The sequence below is a fragment of the Microchirus variegatus genome, assembly GCF_963457635.1.
Source record: "Microchirus variegatus genome assembly, chromosome: 23".
Classification (NCBI taxonomy): Eukaryota; Metazoa; Chordata; class Actinopteri; order Pleuronectiformes; family Soleidae; genus Microchirus; species Microchirus variegatus.
Window position 1 is genome coordinate 6,609,428 of NC_139824.1, and position 19,357 is coordinate 6,628,784.

The following is a 19,357-nucleotide window of genomic DNA, read 5'->3' on the forward strand; positions in this document are numbered from 1 at the left end:
ACAAAAGTTAACATTTATCCATTCAAAACAAATAAAAACTTACTTACTGTACAAAAAAAACCTTAGGCTAGCTGCCTTTTTCTCCACAAAAATAAACTGTACACAAATAACACAAACTGGTCTTTTGTGTGGTTTTTCAAAATAGAAACTTAAAAAAAAAAGATTTTTGAAGTTTATGCATTGATTCAGAATCGTGGATGATTAGAATCGCGATTCCTATGTGAATGGATTTTTTCCCCCACCCCTAGATGGCAACATAAAACAATTAAACTGATATTAAACCTAAACAGAACATACTTAACAAAACACTGACATTCATTTGTATAACAGGTAGTTTCTGTGGTAATCGTTAACAACCACATTAAGAGCAGGTATCCAAGCTTACAACAGATGCAGCAGTTTAAATTTATTTTATAATGTAGTGGGTGTGTGTTTGTGTGTGAGAGAGAGAGAGAGAGAGAGAGAGAGTATGTGCACGGCTTGTCATTAGATGTGGTTGGGAATCTGAGTAGCCTTGTGCTTGATGATGCTTGAAGACGTACTAGACCAGAAGTGATGCTTTAAAGGGCAGCAGGTGTGTTAAAAGACATGGGGCCATATTTGTTGAAAAGCATCCGTGTGTGAAAATACATAAACTGTGTTTTCCAAAACCAAATAATTGATATGATATGATAATGAACATGCACAGAAACATTCACACCTTTTTAAACTCATGTTAGATGGAACTGGCTTTATTAATCATTTACATATGATTGGGGGTCTTGTGAGGGGGGGTCTAAAGCTATAGCATTTTACTATTTTATTCACCACTTTTAGATTACCAGGTTTCATTCATTCATACTGTGCCAACTTTATTCATTTTGGAAAGATATTTTCAGTATCTGTTAATACCCATTTTTATCTACATGTAGACAAAAGAACAATGCAACTGGAAAAAAAGAGATGCAGATATTGCTGAATGATTGCTTGTAAGTTTGTGGATGAATGTTGTCTTTATCTATAGTTATAATCTTGCATTGATAACATTAAGATCCATTAGTTCTTGCATTCCTCCCTTTTGTTTTTAGTGATCTGAAGTATGTGTGTGTCAATGAGGCTCTTGTTTATGTGCACACGTTAGAGTTGAGAGCAATGCAGTGAATACGAGACAAACAGAAGTAATGAGGCCCTGGATGGAACTGAATTTCACTTTGCTTACAAAACACTCACTGATATATTGCTGATGGCTATGAAGATAGACAATGGGCAAAGCGCTAATATACAGCAAGCACAGAGGCTGACGGGAATACAAGAGTGTATAAATTAATGACGTTTGCAGTGGATATGACTTTGTGTACTTAAGCCATCTGAGAAAAATCTTGCAGTGAGAAAGAAGAGAATGTTGTCTGTTATTTTTCTCCTGACAGTTCTGTGCCCTTCTCACCCTCAAGGTGTATGTATGTGTGCATGTGTGTGTCTGTCCGTCTGTCTGCATCACTAGCTGTTCTGGTTGATGTTGTGAACATATGCCCCTTGTCTCCATGGTAACATGATACATCAGAGCTACACCACACAGTTCACCTCAATATCATGGATATTTCAGTAGAAGAAGGCCACAGACTTGCTATAGTCGAGTAGGACAAGTAGGGCTGGATATTGGCACTGATCTGTGGAATTTATTAACATTTCAAAATTAATTACATTTGATCTGTAACCTGATGGAGCAGTTGTATCAGATCAGGGTATTAGGGTTTGAAGATAATATGTTAATATAATAAAGAACAAATTCCACTAAAGCTATTTTTGCCTTTCGAACAAAAAAGACTAGAGATGGATCAAAGAGAGATTTGGCCCTAAATCGTGTGCATTTTAGCTGAATGGTGTTGAGTTTCTGGCAGATTTTGATGCCTTGAAAAAAAAAAAACAAAGAAACAGGCAAACGTTAAGTTTACACTTCAAACTTACACTTTAATAGTAGAGCTGGGTATTGCCACCAATTTTCTGAATGGATTTGATTCTTATTCACAAGGTCTCAATTTGATTTGATTCCGATTTAATTAGGAATTTCACAATACCACAATTACAATACCACTCTTAATTGTTATGAAATTTTTTTTACAGAATGAATACTGTTAATTATACAAAGATTCCTCACAGCTGGTATATAGAGAATATTTGTGTTTACATTAACAACAGAATCCAGCCGTTACATTAATGCACTTTTTATTTAACATGACCAGCACACCGATCACGTGACATTCAAGTGCTACATTTAGTACCGAGGTAGAATGCATCATACATTCCATTACCTGTATTTAATAAAACACATGTAACTAAATAAATCTGAACAGCTGCCCAGTCCCTGAGAAAGACGGTAGAATTCTGAAAATGTAAATAAATTACACATTAACCAGCACATTTACAGTATGTAATAAAAAAACTGCAAGAAATCTGCTTTTAGCAGAAAATTAAAAATTAAAAAATCAAACTCTGCACATGAACAGTGCAAGGCGCATATATAAAAGTGTTTCACGCTGGCATAGATGTTTGGGATAGCCACTTCACTCAAATGTTTGTGTGTCACGGTTCCAACAAATTAACAACACTCAAGTCTCACGCATTTAGCGTGAGACACGCAATTTCACTCTCACATGACATTTGGCACGCTGAGAAGTGATCAAACTTACTGCACATAAATTAGTAAATTAATCTATGAATCGGTAATGCGGAGGCAGATTGCTCTGCGTGGTTCACGCGGCCTCGTCGTTAGGTTTGTATTTCAAGATTGATCACGGCAACTAGAAATAGAAAATTCTGACTGGGTGATAGGTTGCTAATTCAAGACAACTGGATGAATGAATTACGTAGAGCCATCTGATTTGAACAGTAGCCAAAAACACAACACGTTACAACAAGGAAATCGGCAAGACACTGAAAATTGTGGACCATTGTGCTCGTTTTTGTCCTCGACATGCGCTAGCTAGAACCCTGGATACTGCAACCAAGTGTAGTACATCCACTTAAATGAATGCCTTTTCACTTGGAATGAGCTGCAAAACATAATTGCACAGTAGAAACTGCTGCCTACTTTAAACACCTTCAAGGGCATTTTATGGACCGTCATGGAAGAAACATGTTGTTTTACATAGCCGTTTGAGTGATTTAGAGGATGTTGTTGGTATGCCCTGTATACTTCTGCACTTTATTATGTCTCTCTTTTTTACTCTCTTTAACTACTTCCCTTTAGCTTTTATGTTCTGTTCTGAGTTTTATATCTGAAATTGTTTTGTCTCTGTGACTATTTGTGCTGCTACCCTGACCAGGACTCCCTGGAATGAGAGATCTTGTATCTCAATGCGACCTTCCTAGCTAAATAGAGGTATAATATAATAATGTATTTATATTAATATTAATATAATAATCAATTCACATTGTTTGTGTTGACATCAGCTCAACTGCTATTCGAAGACGCAGAAATGTGGCAAAATCAAACGGCACTGGAAAAGAGTGCAGTGCTCAAGTTTGTTGCGATACTTTTCATTTCCTCTAATGGGAATCAATAGTTGCTATGGAAACCTATGATTAAAGGTTGAAAGATTGAAGGAACATTTTAATAAAACATTTTGACAAGATTAATGATTAAGGGTCAAATTTCAAGTATTAAATTGTTGTAAGGTTTTTTTTTTTTTTTTTTAAATGAAGCATATATTTATTAAGTAATTAAGTAAGATATCCAACTTAATTGACTAAAAAACATAACAAGTGACAGTTTACATTATTTTCTTCATTTTTTTCCAAAACCAGTTGTAAAACTGATTAATTACATTTGCACCCTCCCATTAAAGCAACCTCATTAAGATATCGTTAGTAAAGCAAAGTTATGATTAAATGTGTGGCAAGTTATTATTGTTAATTGCACTCTTTGAAATTGTTATTTTAATAAATATGATTAATTATACACTTAGCCTGTATCATGGTTATGTATCCTCAGCAAAATTAGCTTTTATTAACCTGGTAGAAACGAGTAGAGGAGCTTTAATACATTCAGTCCAACAATTGCCTTTGAGTTCAATGCTGATGCTGGGTTAGTGCACCTGCGATCTAGGACACGTTTGTGTTACACTCACAAATGAATGCATAAACTAAGAAAGTGCTCTACCAGCACATGCCTCCACTAACAGGAAAGTGCTCTAACCAACTGCCAACTCCTTTTTGCTGAACTCTGCTTTTTCACATCTTCTGCCATCATCGCATCGCATATTCATTCATTTTTAAGTTAATATATTTTTCTTTGGCATTTTGTAGCTCTTTTTTGACAGGACAGATTGTAGTGTGAAAGGGGGGCACACACTAAAGAATAACATGCCCTCACTACATGTGGCACCTGCTGCTCTACCAGCTACTTGTGAGCTACTAGTGCACCAAACACCATACTATTTCTGCTGAACACAACACTTGCATAATAACAGTAGCATTACATGTCTGTCCTAACAGTAAATACTAGGGGTGGGTCAAAATATTGATTTGGTGTTGGTGATTGGCGGGATAATGGCGGAGAAAGCTATGTTAAGAGATGCTCCATCCAGGTTCAATAAATATTCCACTTTATCGTTTTATCTCTATGTTGTGAATGAATAGAGAAATCCTGTCCTCAGGGTTCCTACGCAGCATGGAAAAGTATGGAAAAGTATAGAATTTAATTTGAGTGTTTTCAAGGTTTGGACAAGTATGGAAAACATGGGAAAAGGTATGGAACAATGTTTGTGTTGTTTCCAGACTATTATCCCACTTTCTAAAATTAAATATATTAATATATACAAATCCAAACTAACGTAACATAGCCTACCTGTAGATGATATGAAACTAATCAAGCTGGCTGTACAATGGTGTCTAGTTACCTTGGTTACTGTTTGCCGTGCGACTGTGATTCTCATTTATTTATTATTTTTCCATACGTGTAGCAGAGTCAGCCACCTATTGTCGTCAGCGGATGCAAGTTTTCTGAGGGCTGTCTTCATGGAAAAAGCATGAAGGATTTTAAAAACCATTTATGTACATAATAAGCATCTAACAATTAGTATTCAGAGCCAACCAGGCTGTCAGAGTATGGAATTTTGAAATGGAAAATGTGTAGAATCTCTGTGTACTTTTGAGGGGCGTTTTGTGTGATTGTCTTGTTGATTATCACAGGAAAGTTGTATTGTGATATTATTGGTATTGTGGACCATCTATCATACGGTATCGCTGCCATTTCATAGTTTATGTAGGGGAAAATTTTTTTCAACCTTAGAATTTGTTTATTTTTCAATCCAATTAGTATTGCATCATATATATAAGACTCCACAGTGGTTTGTGGCTGAAAATCATCCTGCATATAAATCAGTCATCTCTTCCTCACCTGGAACACATTGTTTTGAATTTTAAGCAGCAAACCTTTCAGCCTGGTGGACGTACGTCTTCTGTGAGAGTCTCAGTTGTGTTTCATGCTACACAGAGAATGACCTGTCAGTCACCAAACAGAGGTGACCACCGGGGCAGAGTGGAATTGCATAATTACAGATATGTGAGATTTTCTCACTGGGAAAAAAGTAAAGACAGTAATATCTAATGTATTTTCTTATGCAAAATATTAACTTATATTTACTACACATTTCCTGTTGCTTTACAGAATGTTAACAATATAATAGTTAAGTATTATAAAAGTCAGGGCACATTGTAAGTAGTAAGATGTTTCCTTCTGACAACTGTAACTAATTAATGTTTTATGTATCTGTGCCAGAGAGAATCAGGTTGATCAGTTTTTTTTACGTAAGGTGTAAATTGTATGATTTACAAAACAGTTTTTGTTAGATGCTTAGTGTGTAGTCATTAGTAACCTATTCCTTAGCGACATGAGCAACACTTTAAAAACAGTAAACAAAAAGCCTATTAGAATAAAAATGAGAATAGAATAGCTGCTGATTTATTCTTTGGAGAGGCTCATTCTGTCTCTTGCTGTCATTCTTTCTCTGACATCCTCCCTCTGCAAAAAAAAATGCCAAAATCTGCATTTAAATTGAAAGCTATTCATCTGCATATTTCTGATTATTCAATTAATTTCCCTTCTGCTTTTTCACCCCCACCAATCAGCAGCTATGCAATCTTGTGGAATTGTTTATTGTTGATGCTGCTGCTGCTGCTGCTGCCACTGCTGGTGGGATGGTGATATGTGTATGTGTGAATACTGAGTATGTCCATGGATAGATGGACGCAGTGGTGGGCAAAGGTGTGATCTGAAGGGGAGGCTAGGATGTAAATGAGAAGTGAATAATATTATTTATTTCTCTATTTCCCAGTTGTTCTCTGTCACTGCACTATGGTAACAGAGGTAGAAGAGAACACGGCAGAGGAGAAAAGGCTCTTCATTAGTTTGTGGAGATCAAAGACGGAGGTCAACTGATCTATGAGCTGCATGTCACCACCTCAATATAGATCCATGTGTCATATTCATGCATGCTCTTACAGTCCAAGGCTTCTGTTTTAACAATACAGGTACAAAAATGCCTGTGTAAAGCAGATCTATTCGGACAGTGAAGAAAGATTAACAAGAGTTTTAGTAGAAAATACATTTGAAGCTGAATTTCAATAGGTTGACTAAAGTTTTTGCATGTGGAACTTTGATATCTGTCTTCAGTGAGGTGTTGGGATTTTTGAATCCAATATTCTTTATTGGCCCTAGAATATACATACACATACAATATACATTTGCTCAACTCAATAATAGCAATATATAATGGCAAAGCGAAATAGTGAGAAGATCCTGTAAAACAAATTCAGCATTTCTTGTCTCTTGTAAAAAAAAATGCACGTGTAAAGATTTATGGAGTTAAAACTGAAAAGTTTCTCCCCAGTAGTCTTTACTTTTTTTGTTGTTTCTTAAAATATGGCATCATGTCACAGAGCAGCCACAAATAGCGTTGCTTCTCCTCAAACAGTGTCCATATAAAAACTCTGTTCCTCCTTTAACTGTGGTCTCCCTTTCACTCGTGAGTCTCTGCACCTGCACTCACTGTCTTTGTTTTACAAGCTAGCAGAGATGTTTTTGTCCACCAAATGTGTCTTACCTGGATGTAAAAACATACAAAAGCTCTGACACGTTATCTAAAATTCCAGATGATGAGGAAATGAAGTGGAGAAGAAGAACAGAAAGAGGAGCAGACTCCTGCTGTGAGGCAGCAGGTGCTGCTGATAAAGAGGGAGAGAGAGAGAGAGTGTGAAGTACTCCTGCTGCTAAACCAGCTCTGTATATGTGCAATATGTCATTAAGCTACTACCAAAATGGTGAACATGTCTTTTCTGTACATGTTATCGGAGCGTTAACATTAATATTCTGTACAACCACTGATTAACTGTGACGTTTGCGGACTCTGGTCCTCACTTGGAGAGAATAGAATGTTAATGTTCCAGAACAGAGCAGAGAATGGAGCTGAATTTAACATCATTTAAAACCGTTTTGCGACTTATTTATAATCAGTCAAAATTGGTATGGTAGTTTTTTTACATTTTCCAGGAAGTGATATTTTACCACTTTACAGGGACTTTGAGACAAGTAGCAGCTTGAATGTTGTCCTTCATAAGGCTGTTTTATATTTTGGTTTGAATGCGGTTCGATACTGTACAATAATTTCATCCTGGTTTAGTGGCATGAACTCTTGTTATCCTTGCTCTTGGGTTTATGTCATTGCTATGTCAACCAACCGCTAAGTGGCTAAATGGTCCCTGCCTCAGCACTATACAGCTTCAAAAGCTCATGTTCCTTTATATGCCTAATCTTCACATGTCTGATGAGGTTTGTTGTGTGGAAATCTTTTGGTGGTTGTTCTTATTTGCCTACCATAGACCTTGAAAATCGCTGTTTTCAGACTCCAGATTGAGTCCAGACGTTCTTCCATTTTAATAACAATAATAATAATAACAACAATAATAAAAATGACCATTGTTTAGTTATCTCATGGCCACCTATGAGGTAGGTGGGACCACCCACTGTTCAAGGTGCAATGCTTATTGGACTATGTCCCTAAACACATTGAAGGTTTGTCTATTATCTAAGCATTAGCCAAAAAACCGATGCCTCTTTTGTTTAGACTTCCTTTTCTTTCAAGTGTTTCCTGTCTCGCTGACTGAGGGTGTGGATGTGCACTTTTACGCTGATGTAGTCTGCATTAGGAGAGCATCATCATTGTCATTCAGGGTGCGTGTAACTCCTAAGTTGGATGAGGTCACGATAAAGCCCCGCCCTGCATCTCAAGGCAGGAAGTATTGATTTCCTTTAATTGGATGAACATATGAAAAGAGGGGATGAAAGAGACAGCACTGTTCTGTTTTTACATTTTGTGTGCGCTTTAGATTCTTCCGTCTGATCTTGGGGGGGAGGGGGCATGTGGGGGGGGTTTCTTCCAACGAATGAGGTTGGTTTTACCTAGGAGTTGGTGTTACCCAGCCCACTGAATTTGGTAAATCAGGTTGTTTTTCTGTGTAAACAGAACCTTGTTGTATTAATGAAGGTCAGACATTGTTTGAAATGCTTCTGAGGGGTGTGAGAATATGTGAACAGCCATTGATAAGGTCAGTATTTGAATAGATTTGATTATTTATTTATTTTTTAAGAAAAGAAAAAACTCATGTGACCTCAATATCAATGTATTTTTGAGCTAGTCCCTACAATAAATGTGTAGGGAAACCTTTTGACAAGCATTTTCTTTCACCTGTCAAACAAGTCCTATTATCTTGCTTTTAAAAAAAAAAAAAAAGACAAACCGTCTTGTAAAGACATAATTAGTTTTAATCAAAAACTATTAATGAGTCATTAAGTCAGACTAGGGATGCACCGAAATTAAAATTGTTGGTCGAAACCAAAAATCAAGAAACACTTGGCCAAAAAACTAAAATGAAGCACAGAAATAAATTCTTATGCAAATTCCGTACCATTGTTTTTTTGTTTTGTTTTTTATGTAATTTTGTTTTTATGGCTGGGACTGTGTGTACTTGGCTCACTAAAGTCAAGGCATTGCTATTGCATGTATATATACATGTATATATTTATGTACGTATACATATGTGTATATCTATAAATAGTAATATTCATGCTACAAATAATAAACAATTAAGAATCTATGAAAATAGTTAGGAGGATCTCATCGTACATATCAGACAACGAGGCTGACCGACGAGCCTTTTTTTCTGCACGGTCTCTCGAAAATCCTTTTTTGGCCATTTCTGGCCCAAATGTTTTTCGATGGCCAACTTTTTAGTGCATCTCTAAGTCAGACCCTCCACTACCAAATGCAGGAGCATTGCTCTCCAACTTCAACAATGTCTTTGGAGACTTGTCTTCATGGATAAACACAACCACAGTCATAACATGCTGAACTAAAGTGCACTTTCAATGCACCGTGTCCAAGTTCTTTAATGTCTTGTTTTGTCCACAAACCAACATTATTGCGTTTGAATGATTTCTTTGTAGTATGGAGCAACAAAACAAAGAAAATGTTGTTGTTTGCTTGTTTTAATAGTTGATAAATAATTTAGTAATGGATTAATTGTTTCAGCTCTAGTTGTGACCCAGTTCACAATAAAGAATCGAGACGAGCAAATTCAATGCAAACCGTCATTGTGTGTGATGAGCGATATATCATTCTTATGCATGTTGTTTAAAATATATACTCATAAACATTAAGTAAGAGGTTGTTACAAGTTTGCAGGTCTGAGCCAGTCTCCAGAAGAACATGAATAGAATCATGCAATTACTGCCAGGCACTTCATCAGGTAGATTAGCCAACGTGAGCTACAGATACAGTTAGTGGTGTGAGACAGCCAGGTATGAGCTTTCAGTGAACATTGCTACAATACGCCTGTTTCCCTTAATTTATTTTTATCATTCGTTTAAATTATTTGCCGATTAATATTAAATGAGAGGAAATTAACATTTAATTTTAACTTGGCCTTCTTTCCCTCCAGTTAGGCCTTAATGGAAATCAGGAATGTTTAATATTTTACTAGTTCAAATCTTTTGAATTACTCCAGTCTACCAGCACATTCATTTCTGATTTCAGAAAAATAATCCATAGCCTCTTTGTTTTTGCCAATGTTGCACTATCGTTACCTGATTACAGATTCTGATTTGTTGCATAGGGAAACCTACATTCTTATTATACAACAGTGCAATTCTGTGGTATTTTACTGCAAATGTCAGCAGACTCTAGACAATTATGTTTTTATGTTTTAATACAAATAAATTGGTAATGAAAAACAAGGAAAGGCCCCCCGGTGTTTGGTTTGGATAAAGAAAATACTGGAGTAAAACAAAAATAAAAAATGACAAGATGAATCACAAGCTTCAATGTGTGGGATGTTACTGAAGGCTTTTGTACTTCAAGTGTCACCATATGATTAAGCAGTTATATGCCGTCTTTGGTTATTCGTGTATTTTTGTATTGCCTCACAGCCTTGTGGGGAAGAATAGGCTTATTTGAAATGTCTATGATAAATTACCTTTTCTTCATTGACAATGTTGATGTCAGGAAGGGAGGACAATGTTAGCTAGTTGTTCTTCCACTTTACACTTACTGGCAATATTCATCAAATGTCCGATATATCCGATATATTCATAGTTTGTAGAGGATGAGAATGATCCCAACTTGTGTTCTTGTGCCACCAATGGTGCACAATTTCACCTTGAACAGTGCTTAAGCGTGCACAGAGCCTTCATTAGGATTAGGATGTGCCCTCTGCACAAAGCTGCAAATTACTTAGAGGTCAATATTGACACACCCTCACTTTTCACATTAAACACAACACAATTAAGCGAGTCAATTATACAGACGGGCAAAAAAACATGAGGTGTGTTTGGTCAACACCTATTGGTGATAAGTCGGTGCGTTGTCATTTTGCCTAATAAAAAGAATAAGAAAAGACATATCTCAGTACAGCAAAAATAGTACTCCACTTCCGTTTTCAAGTCCAGGATGGACTTGTGGTTATTTTAAAATGAAGGAAAGGTCCCATATATTGTTTTGTAATATTCTGTGAATTTGCTTACATCATCAAATCAATATTTTTTGATTGGTTGGTGTGTATCCATTAAAAAGCGATAATTTCGCTCTGCAAATTATATTGCTGAAGCTTCATTGACTGGATACAGGTTTGAAAAATACCTTTGTAAATTGCACCAAAAAACACAACTACTCTGCAAAAGCCTTAAATATCCACTGTGTAATATTTCAGTGAAGTTATTTTAATATGCCAGAAATTGAAGATAGAATTATAATTATTATGCGGTATGCAATCACCTGATTGTATGACGTGTTGTTTCTCATTACCCCAGCATCAGCTTTTTAAATTCATTATGAAGGCACTCATTATGGACCGCCATGTTTTTACAGTAGCCCACAATGGACAAATTAAGCAGATTTGATGTTAACTGAAGGCTACAAAGGTTCTTCAACACATGAGTGAGTTGAGAGATATTCATGTATTCATATTAACATGCAACTTCACCAATGGACATTGCTAAATTATACACATTGTACCATTAAGTCTATAAATGAATAATACTTAAAAAAAAAAATAAAGCTGCAGCTACGTTTTAATACATGCAAGGCATCAGTCACTAGGATTTTATGTTACCAACTGGGAGTAGTCGGTTCCAATAGACCACTGTTATCTTGTCTGCTGTCTATCTCTCACAAACACACACGCACACACACAAACATGCCCACTCACACGTACAGTCTGCTCCGACGACCAACTTTGGCAGAAGGTGTTTCCGACACATACAATCTCCATGGTAACTGGGCTCCCTGCATTTCTGTGATATATGTCCTCCATGTTCTCCATGTGCGCGTACACATGTTTGCGTGAACATGTGATAGAGCACAGCAGCCTGAGGGTATGGCAGAGTTTTCACGCAGCTACATGGGAGAAGAAAAACACCAGGGAGTATCGGGGGGGGGGGGGGAGAGAAAGCCACAGAGTGAAGCAAATCAGAGTTCTGTCACAGGAAAGATTGTGTGATTACACCCTTCCCTACTCCCTACTACTCTTCATTCTGCAGACGGGTGTAGTGAGGATTGATTTTGAATGAAAATCAACACCACATGATCAGATCCATGTAGATTTGTGACGTCATCATATAGTGTATAATGTTATACAGGCACATGCTAATTAGCGTATCTGTGACTGATGGTACAAGGCAGCTGTGAGATGGTTCTCTGGCACTCAGCATGTCTTCTTCGCCACTTGTTCACTTAAGTCATATTGGTGTAAGTATCTTTTGCCCCAGAGGCTGAATCCTTATGACTCAGTCAGATTTAGTCCGTCAAGTGATATTGAAATGTGCCAAGAGCTGCATTGGGAAAGTAATTTAAGTCACAGTACTTGCACTCAAACTGAGGAAATACACATTAGTCAACGCTCTGAAACCATCTGATTTTTTAACTCTGTTATCTTTAAATGCATTAAGTGCATTGTGTAATAAATCTAAAGCAACTGGCCATAAAATCCTCCTTATATGTCACAGAGACTCAGGAATAATGTTCATATAACAAACTGAACTCACCAACAACAACAGTACAGCCAAAATATTTGCATTTAAAAAAAATCTTTTGCATACTGCAAATCATGTTTATGTTTTGAAATCATGTTTTGGCATATGGCGCCACCTACCGCCGTCTACCAATCATTGCAGTCAGTAGAGTCTCAGCTGCAGAGCAACCACGGGTTGCCAGTTACGTCAAAAAACGAAACCTAAAAGACCTCGGTATTTTGAATTTGAATGTAGTAACCGTTTTTGGCCACATTCTTACATATGGCACCTTTAAAGTTAGAAATTTATAAAAATGTATTGAAGTCTTATTTGCATATTATAATAATAGTATATAACTTAAAAAGTTAACGAATTTAACACGATGTACACATTTAAAACTCATCATTACAGTCCAGTGGTATGGTGACCTTACCACATAACTTCAATGAAATTATGGTGAGGTATTTGTTGTGTGTGGTCTTCTTCTTTCTTTTCTCCAGCTACTAAGCTGTAGTCCGTAAGAAGAGAGAAAATGTACATTTCTTAAAAAAGCCAATTCCCTGTTTTGTTGACGAGGATGACAGAAGTAATTAAGGCACTTATGGATACTATCTATCATTCCATTTTCAAATATACATGAACCTGGTTAATTTTCAAGTGTGCTGGGCTTTTGTATGTCCACTTAAAATATACAGAACTTTTTTTTTTTACAGAACATTTATACACTTGACACCCATTTGTTTACTTTATTATTAGGTGTTGTTAGTGGTAGTATTGCTTAAAGTAACAGAGCTTCACAGTTGCAGTTCACCACAATGTATGCAAAAACATTTCTACATGAAGAAATAATAATTAGAGTCACCTTATCGCTCGCTCCATCTTAATGTAATGTAATTGTGAGGAAGAGGAGGATGATGAGAGAATTGGGAATAAATCAGCCTCCTGTGAATAGTCTGTCGCTGACTTTGCTCGGCCTATTTACACCACTGTATTTTAACGTTGGTGTTACTTCAAGAGCTCAGTATTTTCTTAGGTGCTACTTGAGTTTGAGAACCACTGATCTCGATCATAATTCTTTGAACCTTAACTGAGTTGGACCTTCAGTTCTAACTTTTACCCCTAATGGTTGCTCCTTGAAACTGTGTTACAAGGCTTGGTGGTTAAAATGTAGCCCTATGAAATGAGACACCCCTAAATAAAGGACTTATCTTATCTACGTTATGCAGATGTTACATTGAGATGCTATTTAAATGCTCATTAAAAAAAAGATTGTCCAATGTTGTATCGCTATTGTTGCAATAAATAGGCATTTCTGTGCCACTGAAAAATGCTGCCTTTTATGGTAAAGTGGTAGAAGCAATGGGGTAAAATGGGCTGGAGCTGACGTTTTCATGTGGTAAATGTTTACACTACATCTTCCAGTGATTACAATAACTTTTAATGATTAATTTAAAAAATGTTTTATTCAATAGTGTCCCTTTACTCTCTGTTACATAAACCCCCCCCTCACCATAAATATGGCCACGGTTTCACACGTTGGCACGAGGAATTTCTTGGATGTCTCGATGTCTTCCCAGCATGTCATGGGACTCTGCTCCTCTTGCTCTCTTCTTCCTCCCCGCATCGATTTAATTACTTTATCCCTCGTTTCCCTCATCCCTTTCTCCTTCACTCCATCGCCTCAAGCTGCTTCCGTGTTGCTTTTAATTAATCCACACAGATTTGGACACCTTCTCCCTGCTGTGACTGTGTGTGATATACACATTCACAGCAGGGAGAAGGTGTGTATATATATTATATATACAGACACACATGCACAGAGGACATTAACACATTTAAGCATATTTTTTCCCATCAAGCAACATTTCTCTGTGGATATGGATAAAGTATATCTATAGATCTCATTTTTTGATAGTGGATATTGTTTTTTGATGAACTTGTGTTGTTTGTTTGTGTGTCTGTGTGCAGGGCTCTAATGGAAGCATGCAGCTCATGGAAACTGAGTTCTCCAAAACTCTGGGTGAGATGGTGGCCCTTCACCTGCATCACCAGAAGAGCATCCCAGCGTTCCTCTCTGCAGTGACCCTCGACCTCTTCAGCAGGCAAACCACAATCTGAAGTAACCTGACACATGTCTCAGACATGGGGCTATAACATCTAAGAATGGGATTAGTTTTGATTTTTTCTGATTTTGCCTGCCCCCATTTGAAAATATTATACGATTAGAAAAAAGCAAAGTGTAGATTTTTTTTAGTGCAGTCAGTGATTTGCCTTGAAAGATGAGCACCTTCAAATTCTGCCATCTTTCATCCAAAAGGAAAGCAATTTGGTTTCACTTTGCGTGCTGTGTAATTCACCGGTGAATCTCGGAGAAATAAGGTTTTTTCCTCACAGGACAAAGTTGTTCGGGTGAAACACAGAGAAAGCCACTGACATTTAGATGTGGAGCATGTGTTTCAATCAAATGAATTTGACATTTCCCAACAAGTTTTAACACAAACAGTGTAAACGATAAAAGAAACACTCGTGTTGTCTTCTGAATCTGCATTAGCTGCGTCTTGCATGGCCTTTACCAAGGCAGAGTCTTGATTGATTTTTACTTAGCTTTTTTTTGTCTTCTTCCTAGAGGCCCAACATTCTGCACATTTTTACATTAACTTCCTACCTATTTTTACAAAATTTCTGTTTTAGTTGATGCCATAGATGCAATGTCTCTTTTCCTTTAGAAAAGCAATAAGGTAGAATTTGAAGCATTTAAAAGCATCATAGATTAATGCCATGCTTTAATTCCCCAAACCGCATTCAAAATTCACTCTACTCCTCCAGTATGAGAAAAACAAAATCTTTATTAGATGATCACCAAATTTCAAAGTGCAGTGTTGAAGCTGTGCCACGTATGTTTGTAATCATGCCATGTGTTGGCTCATCTATTATGTCTCACTTTAAAGCAAAATGGAAATAAATCGTGACATAAAAATGTTATAAATCACCATGAACAAATAAGAAGTGTGCATTACAACTGCATTACATTGTGAGATTAACACAACAACAAATCAGACTCTCTTGTTTTCCCAGTGGCTCAAGTGAGATGATAGTTACTGTGAATAAAAGGAAAAGTGTTGATCTTACAACACAATGTCAGTGAAGGATAAGGTTATGTGGGCTGACCTGATTTGATTCCAACAAATTGTTATTTCCTATTTAGGAAACGAGGGCAGAAAGAGAAAGGAGTAAGACGAGCAGTTAGTCGCGCAGCTGGGAGTCGAGCTGCAGGTGAAGTGGTTAGGCTGGTTTTACTCAAACCATTCATTTTTTTAAACCCATATATTCATCATAGCATATGTATATATTTATTCATCAATTTTGTTTTCCTCTGCTGCTCATTGGCCTCATAAAAATGATAGTAGATGTGTCATGAAGTAGAGACAGGAAAACTCCAGGGAGGCTTTAATGTCTCAGTTCAAATATTCATTAAAAATCCTAGAAATTGACAGAAGATGCATCTGTGACACAGATTGTCTTTGGATATGAATTTCATTGTGAGGAACTCTGAATAATTCCTCTTTGGAATTTAGTTAATGATCGCGCCTGTGTATATTTGTGTGAGTACAAGCATGAGATAAGTCGAGGGAAATTTCTTGGCAGCAATAAAGAGAAATGGCAGAAATAAACATGGAGTGAAGAGGGAAGCAAGGGAGCAATCCAATAAAACTGAGAAACGAAAGGAAGTGAACTGAGAATAAAGCCACTTATCATAGCAACAATATCAGAGCTGCAGCTGGTGCTGCCGTATGTCTCAAGAGAAAACATATTCTTCTGTACAGTACATGTCACAAACTGTACCTTTTTTTTTCCCTCATCTTTTATCTCACACTTTACTCAACGCAGCACATGGACTGTACACCCGACAGCTCTCACCACAGTGTGGTAGTTTAGAGGGATTCAGATGGGGATTGTGGTGCATGACATACATTAGTGACGTACACAATGTTCTTCCTCAGTAGTGTGAGATACACTTTGGCTTCATATTTTCCTCCCCATGACATTGCTGTATCCCTTTTTTTGCTTTGTTTTGAAGTTAAAATTGAAAGTGGTAATAAATAAAGAATTTGTCTGACTGGCTGTCAAAAGACTGACTACACTAAAGTGAATATTAATTTTGCTGTGAGACCATATCTGTCCATTGACAAACGGGTGGAGCCAAAAAAAAATTCTCTCAGCACTTTGTTGTTGCACATCTTTATGTGATAGGATGTAGTCAGGAGGGACTGACTGAATTAATTAATGAATAGGCTATAATATAATAAGAGCTGTTCCTATTCCCACACGCTTTACATTGCACTTGACAGGTCAGTTATTTATAGAGTTGAATACTTGACGAGGCAGACCGTTATATAAGCAAAATTAAGTTACAGTCAAGAGTCAAAGTAGTAAACCCGAGCCTGAATTACTTAAAGACAGGAAAATCAACAAATAACATGACAATGTTGGGCCAATGTTCGGTCACAAACAGTTTCAGGTTAACATTTCTGATAAATTATTTGTGTTAAAGGTGCATTATGTAATAAATCTAAAGCAACTGGCCATAAAATCCTCCTAATATGTCACAGAGACTCAGGAATAATGTTCATATAACAAACTGAACTCACCAACAACAACAGTACAGACAAAATATTACATATATATATATATATACATTAAAAACAATCCTTGTGGACTGCAAATCATATTTATGTTTTGAAATCATGTTTTGGCTTGTGGCGCCACCTACCGCCGTCTACCAATCAACCACTACCAATGCTGTCAGTAGAGTCTCAGCTGCAGAGCAACCACGGGTTGCCAGTTACGTCTGAGCTGCAATAGTGGAGAAAACTAAACGTAAAAAACATTGGTATTTTGAATTTGAGTGTAGTAACCGTTTTTGGCCACATTCTTACATATGACGCCTTTAAAGTCTTTACCTCATGAATGCTGTTATAGGAGAATAAATGCTACTGTGACCATTTTTCAGAGCAAGAAAATGTTTTCCTGTTTTATTATAGAGCTCCAGTAGCTGATGTTACACAATCCCGTAATGCATTGGCAGGATGAACCAATGTCATTTTGGCAGGAAGCCGCACAGTACAAATCCATAGACTACAAAACTGTATATAGTACTTGTATATTCCTATGTTAAAATCTGCCAGGGAACTCTTTTGCCAGCTGTTTTAAGTATAGATTGGTTGGATAGCTGTTATGCCTTGGAATGCTAAAACAGCCAGGGAAAAGCAAAGGTCAGAGCATTTTATTGGATCCCCAAAGATCCTGAGAGAAGACGGAAGTGGATTACTGCCCAAAAAAAATCTCAAATTGACCATAGAAGGTAGAGTATTGGGAATCCGCAGCATACAGTATCCAATTCTTACTTACATCATGTTTATGTTGCATGCTTTTATTGTCTAAGTGTTCTCTAGACTACGAAGACGGAAAGTTGTCAGGTCTGGATTAATATGCTCTCTGGCTGTTTCAGTAGTACTCTTTTAAAACTATTTTAAAGTTCAGGTACATTCAGTTTGTTCAGTTGTGTCATTTATTCCTCGATCGCTGTCAATTTAAACTGCACAGTGAACTCACTTGAAACCAGCAGTGATGCCGTTCATTTTTTCAAAAACTTTTCCTGCCAACATGGCGGTGCAAATAAATTGAGACGCATGACGTCCCCAGGTCAATGAACCACAGTCAAGTTTTGATGTTTGTGCCATTATAATAATGGATTTGGATCACATTTCATCATCTCACTGACTCCTCAAATAATACACCCCCACTAATGCAGAAAATATGACTCAAAGTTCTCTTATCTGCCCAAGCTGTAGGATACTGTGCTTTGGAGTTGGGCGATAATTAGATAACATTAACTCATTGGCTGCCAGCCATTTTCAGCTCAGAAATGCCGAGCATTTTACAGCATTTTGACTGATTTTCCACAACCCACAAAACAGTGCGTTCTATGACCATGTAAACACCGAAACTACCAAAAAAAAGAGTAGACTCTCTTTCATCACACATCATTGGCAGTGAACGGTTGTATTTGAATTGACGTCTATAGACGTCATTGGCAGCCAATGAGTACCATATTTGCATTTACTAAAAAAATCTGTTTTGATTGTTTAACATTTGCCATGATAATTATTAATATCAACAGCATCGAAGCTTTTTATTGTGATTATCACTCAGTTCTACTACGGGTTCAGAACACCTGAACACATAGGTGTTCTGAACCTCATGACACCTGCTGTGGTCTCCATAGAACTTGGGTAGATGACATCAAGCAAACTCATCATAATCCAATGTCGATGTTTCTGGAGGTTAAAAAAAAGCTATGGGTGTTTTGTTTTGACGAGTCACCAACGTGGTGAGTGTGATTCCACTGCTGCTAACAGCCGATGACTGATGCGTTGAACAGCAGAACTAATGACAGAGCTAACAGAGCTCCTGTGAAGTACCATAACGATTAAAACAAATTCTGTTCCCAGGAACGGGTCCTGCAGTGGAAATGAGCCCTTAGTTTCTACTCCGTCTGTCCTGGTTGTGCTATTTCAGAAATTGACAGCAGAGAAGAGGTGGTCAGAAGGATGATGTTCACATGGGTGTTGGTCTGGGGAGCTTATTTAACTGGCTGACTGAGTTTGATTCACACTCTCTCTCGGCTCACCCCATGTAGGGGCTTTATTCACTCATCCGTGCAAATCCTTACATCGCTGTGCTCTCACAGATTGTCACTTATTCACTCGTTTTTTTGTGGTAAACACAAATGTTTCATAAAAATCTGCTTTAGAC

The 19,357-nt window shown here is 37.1% G+C and overlaps 1 protein-coding gene across 1 annotated transcript in view; it reads left to right on the forward strand.

Annotated features, from left to right (window-relative positions):
- The window catches only part of mad1l1 (mitotic arrest deficient 1 like 1), a gene marked incomplete at its 3' end in the record, with an annotated part of 53,072 nt that extends 38,413 nt beyond the window's left edge, over window positions 1-14,659 (forward strand). The window contains exon 18 of the mRNA XM_083909723.1: window positions 14,510-14,659. Within this exon, the coding sequence (XP_083765849.1) occupies window positions 14,510-14,659 (150 nt within the window). The remainder of the gene's footprint in view (window positions 1-14,509) is intronic.
- Window positions 14,660-19,357: the final 4,698 nt, after the last annotated feature.